Source organism: Emydura macquarii, unplaced genomic scaffold (assembly GCF_026122565.2).
Source record: "Emydura macquarii macquarii isolate MOO-44397 ecotype Brisbane River unplaced genomic scaffold, CSIRO-AGI_Emac_v2 contig_3517, whole genome shotgun sequence".
NCBI lineage: Eukaryota > Metazoa > Chordata > Testudines > Chelidae > Emydura > Emydura macquarii.
This window is the reverse complement of record NW_027133654.1, coordinates 6,765,968-6,774,617: the sequence shown is the minus strand read 5'-3', so window position 1 is coordinate 6,774,617 and position 8,650 is coordinate 6,765,968. Positions and strand designations below refer to the sequence as shown.

Genomic DNA, 8,650 nt, shown 5'->3' with positions numbered 1-8,650 from the left:
ACGGTTGCGCTCAGTGGGAACAATGAAGTTGCGCTTTGGCCTGCAGGATTGCTGGCAGGTCCGGAGTCAGTTTTGTGGTTGAGATGCGAAGGACGTCACAGAGATGGTCGTTGGTCATTTTGGTTCTCAATCTGCTTTTGTTCAGCGTCAGAGAAAATGTTTGTTCACATATGTATGTTGAGCCGAACAGACTCATCATTCTTTTTGCGTGGCGTCTCATCAGAGGAAACTTGGCTTCTTCCAAGCTCCGGTAGAAGTCAGGTAAGGAGAGAATCTGATGTTGATTCTTCAGAGAATCATCACACTGCATTTCTATAAGTTCTAATTGCAGATTCTCTTCCACTTCTTCTGCATTTATCATGAAGGCCGGGAGTCGCGAACAGCTTGATATCGTTCTCAATGGTAGAAAAATCTTGGAAGCGCTGAGAAAATTCTGTCATGAGAGATGTGATCACAGACACATATTTCCCCTTTTTATCAGTGAGATCGGCCTTTGGAAACGCAGATCTGATTTCGGACAATGTGGGGAAGTGCGCAACATTGAAGGTGCGCAACTGTGCCTCAAACAGTCGGAGCTTCACACAGAATGCTTTCATGTGTGCGTGAAGCTGCGGTACGAGTTGGTCTTTGCCTTGTAGGTTTTTGTTGAGTGTGTTGAGGTGTTCAGTGAGATCAACTAAAAACGCCAGGTCTGCCAACCATAGAGGGTCACTCAGCTCGTGAAGAGGTCGGTCCTTTTCTTTCAAAAACTGGTTGATCTCTGATCTCAGAGAATAAAACCGCCGAAGCACGGAGCCGCAACTTAGCCAGCGCACTTCTGAATGGTAGAGCAGGTCCCCATATTCAGCATCAACGTCAGTTAAGAAAGTTTGAAATTCTCTGTGGTAGAGTGCTCGTACTCGAATTATGTTTACCGTTTTCACAACAGTGTTCATCACATCGCTAAGCTGTACTGTCTTGGCACAGAGTGCTTCTTGGTGGATGATACAGTGCATTTTAACTGCCTCACCTCCGCTCTCCTGCGCCTTGGCACACACCATAGAGGCCATTCCTTTGCGCTCGCCTGTCATAGCTGGAGCTCCATCCGTTGTAACTCCACACAACTTGTCCCATTTAAGTCCTATCTTGTCAATTGCATTTGACACAGCTTCAAAAATGTCTTTACCCGTTGTTGTGGTATTTAGACTGCTGAGATCAAGCAGCTCCTCCGTAACGCAAAAGTTATTGTCAACTCCCCGCAAAAAAATTAATAACTGTGCGGTATCTGTGGCGTCTGTGCTCTCATCACATGCAATGGAGTAGAAATCAAAAGCACACGTTTTGTCTGACAGTTGATGTTTTATGTTGGCTGACAAGTCTTCGATTCGCCGCACAACTGTGTTTCTTGATAGGCTCACGCTGTCGAATTCTTGACTTTTTTCTGGGCACATTATTCCTGCGACTTTAGTGAGGCACTGTTTTATGAATTCACCATCTGAAAAAGCCTTCTCATGCTGGGCAATGAGTTGAGCTACCTCATAGCTGGCTATTGTGGCATTTTCTTGAGTTTTTTTGGCACAGGAAAAATACTGTTGTTGAGCTAGCAAGATAGTTGTCATCTGCTTAACCTTCTGTTCTCGTTCCACACCAGTGTAGGACATGTAGGTCTGATGTTTGGTTTCGTAGTGTTGTCTTACATTGTACTCCTTCATCACTGCGACACTCTCATTACAAATCAAACACACACACTTCCCCTTGACTTCCATAAAGAAGTATTCATTTTCCCACCGTGTCTGAAATTTTCTACACTCACTTGCTATCTTGCGTTTCTTTGGTGTTGTCATTTTCAGTGCGCTGTGGCAAAATTTTTCTTTCCTTAATTTTGTTTTGTAGAGGAACTGCCTTGATCAACTCAGTAGCTCCACCTAGAGTTAAAACCAAGAAGTGCAATACAGCCAGGTTTCATGTGCGGGCCATATTCTGGTATATTTTTGGAATTTGCTGCGGGCCAATTAAAAATGGATCGCGGGCCGCAGTTGGCCCTCAGGCCGTAGTTTGGACACCCCTGGTCTATAAGTACCTAGATAAGGAACAAATATTTGGTAATGGGCTCTTCAATTTAGCAGACAAAGGCATAATAAGAGCCAATGACTGGAAGTTGAAGTTAGACAAATTCAGACTGGAAATAAGGTGTAAATTGTTAACAGTGAGAGTAGTTAATTTATCTAAGGTTGTGGTGGATTCTCCAGCACTGACAATTATTAAATCAAGATTGGATTTTTTTATTTTTTTTTTTAAAAAGACATGCTTTAATTCAAAACAGGAATTATTTTGGGGAATAAAATCACTCTGGTTTATGACAGTTACCTAGGAAGTTATGAATAAACACTGAGGCTATGGCTACACTGACAGCGGCAAAGTTGCTGCCATCAGATCAATTGCTCTGGATCAACTGAGCGGTCAGTGAAGACCCGTTCAGTCGATCCAGTAATCAACGTACTAAGACCATCTTCACAAGTGGCGTAGAGCTGTGTTGATGGGAACGCGGTTTCCATCGGCGCAGTGCAGTGAAGACGGTGCACAGAAGAGAAGCAGAGAAGTCGACGGGAGTTACGCAAGTTTTTTGCGTCGCTTGCGTAACTCCCAGCAATGGCCGCCGAATCTCGGAGGTAAGTGTAGACAGGGTCTGAGAGGTGTCTTGATTACAATGTGTAAGTATCTTCATGTCAAGAATTTATCAGATAGATTAAAAAGCTCTTTACTATCAGAGAGCAGTATAACAATACCTAATGGCGAGAAGCTGAAGCCAGACAAATTCAAATGAGAAGTTAGGCACAAATTTTTAACAGTGAAGGCGATTAACTATCAAGGCATGTGGTGGATTTTCTGTCTCTTGCTGTCTTGATATCAAGACTGGATGCATTTCTGGAAGACATGTTTTAACCAAACAATTTACTGGGCTCAATACAGGGGTAACTGGGTGAAATTTAACAGGCTGTGATATACAGGAGATCAGACTAGATGATCTAATGGTTTCTTGTGGCCTTAAACTGTATAAATCTACTAATTAAAGTGGAGTTAACGTTCAATACATAGCAATATCCTAAGAGTAAAACCTTCACAGGGATGTTGCAATTATCCCCAAAACAAGGATTTCAAACCTATGAATTTCAGAATTAAGGTTAAATTTAAAGTAAATCAAAACATTGTAAGGTATGGAAGTACAGTTAGGGCACCCAAACAGCCCTAGCTCTGCCCTGTAGTGACACTGACCAATAATCACACAATTAGGTTTAGTGCATAATAATTTGTAGTGCCTGTGACCTGTCCATGCCCAGGGTAGCCACCTGAAAATGCCAAGGTCAGAACAGGCTGCAAAAGGAGAGCAGATTCTCCCAGCACTGGTGGGTGACACTGAAGTCAGACTTCCCAACTAGCCACAAACAATGCTTCTGATTCCCCACGCCAGTTATCAAGAAGCCAATATACAAATATACACAGCCCCCTTTACTGCATTTCAGTCTCCAGCTCCCAATCAGCCACTAGGTCCAGTAAAGAGACCAGTTATTTGAAACTCTATGCTTTTTACCCAAAAGGTTTCTCCTGACTCCAAAGGGTCAACCACAGTATCATATCAATATAAGTTTGGATCTTACCCAAAATACCACGCTGCCAGCCAATCCTTTAGTAACTAAAACTAAAGGTTTATTATAAAAAGAAACAAACTATAAGAGAAGTGTTAAAGGACTAAAGCAATCAGATACATACAAATGATTTGAAAGTCCATATATATCAGGTTTCTAGAAGAATTGTGGAGTTTGCAGGCTTGTATAATCCCTCTGGTATACATCCAATACCTGGATGGGTCTTAGTCTTTTGTTTCACAGCTTCAGTTCAGTAGTAGATGAATTGGTCCAGAGGCAGACTGAAGACAAAATGGATCCTAGGCCTCTGTCTTTTATGTCCTCTGGCCCTTGCCATGCTGCTTGTGGAATTTCACAGGAACCAAAATGGAGTCCAGAGTCACATGAGCAAATCTTGGTGACTCATCAGGTATATCCCTGGCTTCTCCCCCTGGGCTCTTTGCACCTGTGAATGTCTTAATGGGCCTGTAGGATGGGCTCCTGCCCGGTCCAGTCCTGGCAGCCCTTCCGCAGGCCCAGGCTCAGAGGAAGGCCACTGCGCCTTCCTACACAACAGGGGAATGTTAGTCTTTCGCCCCGGCCCTCACGCAGGGCGGGCGAGCGAGGAGTCTTTCGCCCCGGCCCTCACGCAGGGCGGGCGAGCGAGGAGTCTTTCGCCCCGGCCCTCACGCAGGGCGGGCGAGCGAGGAGTCTTTCGCCCCGGCCCTCACGCAGGGCGGGCGAGCGAGGAGTCTTTCGCCCCGGCCCTCACGCAGGGCGGGCGAGCGAGGAGTCTTTCGCCCCGGCCCTCACGCAGGGCGGGCGAGCGAGGAGCAGTGGCTCGAGTTCAGCGGGCGGCAGAGGCTGATTCCCTTTTGGGGATTGGCAAGGATCAGGGGGGAGGGGAGGGGGACGCAGGCCCACCCAACTCCACTGCGTCCCAGCCCAGGGCCCTAGCAGTGGCACGGGGTTGCCACTCAGTCGGCGGGGCTCCTGCCGCAACACGCTGACTGGGCGTTACCCCTAGTACAGCCACGCCTCTGGCTGTCCCTGGGCTCCTTCCTCCCCGGATTCCCTGGTACCTATGTCTGTGGGGTCGTCGGGGTACACCGCACAGGGTAGGCCAGTCAGTCCTTCTGCATCGACAGGGGGTAGGTTGGGGAGCTCCTCAGCGAGGGGCAGCTCCTCCAGATCGCAGGGCTGGGGGTACAGTTCAGCCTCCGGCAACTCCTCCAGGTCAGTTCCTGCCTCCAGGGGCTGGGCATCTGGCAGCTCGTCCAGGTCCGGACCGGCTTCTGGGCAGAACTCCCAGCTCTCCGGTTCAGGGGGTTCGTCCCAGCCGCTGCGGGCCTGAGGCTGGGCCCAGCGCCTCGGGCCTGGAGACCTCGGCCAGTCCAGAGGGCCCGGAGGCCCAACCCAAGCCTTAGAGGCGTGTCACCGGGGCTGCAAGGCCGGGAGGGGGTTACCTGTGGCAGTAGCCTGGCGTGGTTCAGCCCCTTGCTGCAGCCGGCGAGGCAGCGCGTCTGTCTCCGCCGGCAGCCTTCTCCCTTCTGGGCTGTAGGGCCTGATTTTTATAGCTGCCGCCCTCCCTAAGGCTCCGCCCCCCTGCTGCCGGGTTGGCCGCCCGGCAGGACCTATCGGGGCCCAGCTGTCTGGTTGTCAGGCAGACTGGTCTGCCGGCCAGTCTAGAGTCTGATTGGGTGCCTGTGGCCCTTCCGCGGGCCCAGGCTCAGAGGAAGGCCACTGCGCCTTCCTACAGGGCCATTAAGCAGACTATTGTTATAGCTATCCTGTCTGAGGTGTTACCCAGGCACAGCACAATTTGAAATACAGATATAGCAACCATATCCATAACTTCCATTACACATGTCACACATGAACATAATCATTATCATCTTACTTAGCACATTATAGCCTTTCTAACAGTACCTGACATGGCATATCTCACATGAATTATTATGATTTTGACATACTGATGTCAAACAATATAATAAATGCCCCCCCCCCCCCCGCCCCTGCAATCCAGCCAGCATGACAGTGCCAAGTTAGATTAAACTGATTTTTAAAAAATACATTATTAATTTCAATATTTTTCCTTGTGGTGTCACTACAGGTCAGAGTTAAGGCTGACTGGCTGCCTTAACTGTGCACTTCCAGACCTTTACATGTTTGGATTTCATTTAACAGTAACTCTGAATTTCCTGATATGGTCAGATTTACAATAAATTTGGGACAGCTGGCACCAGTGACTTTTCTCTCTTTTTTTTTTTTAATTGTTTTATTTATGCATTTGACAGTATTTTTGTTGATGGTCAGTTGAACTTCCTGTCTCATGCACTAGCCTGACAACATCATTTTCTTGCACTGCTCGTGAGAACGTTCACATGCATGCTCTTCCCCAGGCTTCGCAAGAAGGTGTTAATCAGCAAAACTGAAATTAAGGGACAGCCAAGCAGGTGCATATACAGACAGGAAGGGAGTGTGGAAGAGAGGTGGCCCCAAGGATGTTCGCTGGTGTTCTTCTCTCATCCACACAAAAGAGCTCTGCAAAGATCAGCAGGGGAGCAGAAAAACTCCTTATAACTCTGTCACAGGGTGCTATCTCAGCCACCCCATGTGTTGTGCTGCTTAACCTGTTTCTGTCACCTCACACAGCCAAGCAGTTTTCCTTTCACCATGTGTACTTTTTATTCCTTTGCTCTTTTGTACACAGGAATCTTGTTGCAAGCACTTTCTACCCAGCTCATCTTTGCTGCCTGTTCCTTCTACTTATATCCTCTCAATTACATCATTAGCCCAGTAATTACCACCCAGGTGCTCATAATCCCCCAGCAACATGTGGTTAGTTACATCCAGCTGTGTTTGCAGCCCTCTTGATGGTGCAGCAATGTCAGTGATCAGGGTGCTGCTTTGTCACAAACTCTTCTTAAGGGTCTATAAGCTGGGAGCATTGTGCTACACTTGTCCCTTAAGGTGTGTTTACACAGCAAAGAAATACCCATGGCTAGCACGGCTTTTTTCTTTGCTGCGAAGACATACCTTTAGGAGTCTGGTAGCATTCTGGGTGTACCATGCACTGGGGATGCTCCAAGCTCTAGGCCCTGCAGTCTCCAACTCTTGTGGCTTAGTACACACTTACTAGGAAATTCGGCAACAGGTGACAGGAGTTACACACTTACTAGGAAATTCGGCAACAGGTGACAGGAGTTACGCACGCTACTGTATGTAGCGTGCGTAACTCACGTCAACTTACTAAATCCTCCTCTGCGCACTGTCTCCACTGTGTTACGCCGATGGGAAATGCGTTCCCGATGACGCAGTGCTACGCCTTTTGAGGAGGTGGTTTAATTGAATCGAGTTCCAGATCAATTGAGCGGGTCTTCACTGCTGCTCAGTTGATCTGGATAGATCGATCCGACGGTGGCAAATTTGCTGCCATCAGCGTGTACATAACCTCAGTGGAGGGGTCTAATGAATAACAAAGAGCTGCTTTGCTAGGGTTGCCAGACACAATCACAACAATTACTCTTGGCACAGTTGCTTTAAATTACAGACAAAAGATGAATCAACGGTCCTTAATCCAGACTTTAGGGGCAGTCCAATACAGACATACGAAGATGGGGCTCCTCAGATCCAGTGCTAGGAATTCTTCCTCCAGGAAACTCTCAGCTACAGGCAATAACATACTGGCCCGCAGATCCTCTGGCTAGAGCCCAGTCCTTTTCTCTCTCTTGTTCAGATTTATCTGTATAGCCCCTTTGTTTGAAGGTCACTCCCAAGTAACTGCCTTTCGCTGTTGCTGCCCTTGCCAGAAACAGGCTGCCTCCTGGCCCAGCTCTTAGCCTTTTGGTCCCAAACTGCCTGATCTTCTCTCTGCAACTAGCCCCCGTTAAATCCTGGAAGGAGGACTGTAGTTGTTCTCTTGGATTACTATGAGTTTAAGACACATTTAAGGCAAAATAATTTGTGGGAGGTGAAATCCTGGCTCCACTTACATCAATAGGAGTTTGCCAGTGACTTCATTGGAGCCAGGATTTTGCATCAAGTGCTCTGACTTTTAAAAAGAATACAGTTTTATAATCCTCCATCTTGGCAGGGGGTTAGACTAGATGACCTTGTGGTACCTTCTAACTCTATGGTTCTATGATTCTATAATGAAGAACAACTTTCATACAAACCATGTCCCAAAACACATAGAGTCATTGTGAACATTTACAGAGTTAAATAATACACAGCCAGATTGAATCTAATCTGCGCTGTCCATGATATTTCTAAACTGCTGTCACTGTGGTATCTAAGGTAAGTGCTGATAGCCTAGTGGGAATAAAATTAAGTGTAAGGAAAGGAAGAAAAGTGATGTTTGCAGCTGAGTTTTGAAATGAGAGGAAGGAGGCGATGAGACACAGAGCTACAGGAAACCTGTTCCAGATGGCAGTGGTTGTGGAGGAGAGTACTCTTACAATGATGTCACGATTGCATGAAGGTACTGCACAAAGGAGAGATCAGTTCTAGATGAGCTGAAGAACAAGAAAGGGAGAGAGGCCCATGGAAGGTTTGAAAAATGGAGAGGGCAATTTTGAACTGGATTCTGTAATTAATGGAGAGTCAGCGAAACTGTTAGAAAACGGGGGACTGATGGCCTTGCACTCTATACAGTCATCATCATTAAAGAGGCAACATTTGCCAAAATCACACAGCGGTATCTGAGACACTACAGTTCCTTCTCCTCCAGTCTAATATAGGAAATAACTGTGTGGCATCTGCTGGCAAATGTTGGGTTTTTAAAGGCATTCACTTTATGTGGAAAGACAGCAACATTCTGCATATGGATTGGAAAATTGGCACATGAAGGTATAAATAATATATGAACGATGGTAAAAGTGAAGGGTGATGAATGTATTGATGAGGATTTCAGAAGATGCTGAATCCAGGCACTGGTGTACATGGATAATGTGGTGATAGAGAGGTTGATAGGTAGTTTTTAAATGTGGGAGATATGAAAGAAAAAAGAAAGCAGAATCCAGACTGAAGCCAATGGAAGATTAAGG

General features: G+C 46.7%; 1 protein-coding gene across 1 annotated transcript; it reads right to left on the bottom strand.

Moving 5' to 3' along the window:
* Positions 1–299: 299 nt before the first annotated feature.
* LOC137145206 (general transcription factor II-I repeat domain-containing protein 2-like) lies at positions 300–1,691 on the bottom strand. The gene is made up of 2 exons (XM_067535896.1): positions 1,289–1,691; positions 300–1,147 (listed from the first exon to the last, which is right to left on the bottom strand). Exons 1-2 carry the CDS (start codon positions 1,689–1,691, stop codon positions 300–302), a joined length of 1,251 nt encoding a protein of 416 aa, XP_067391997.1.
* Positions 1,692–8,650: the final 6,959 nt, after the last annotated feature.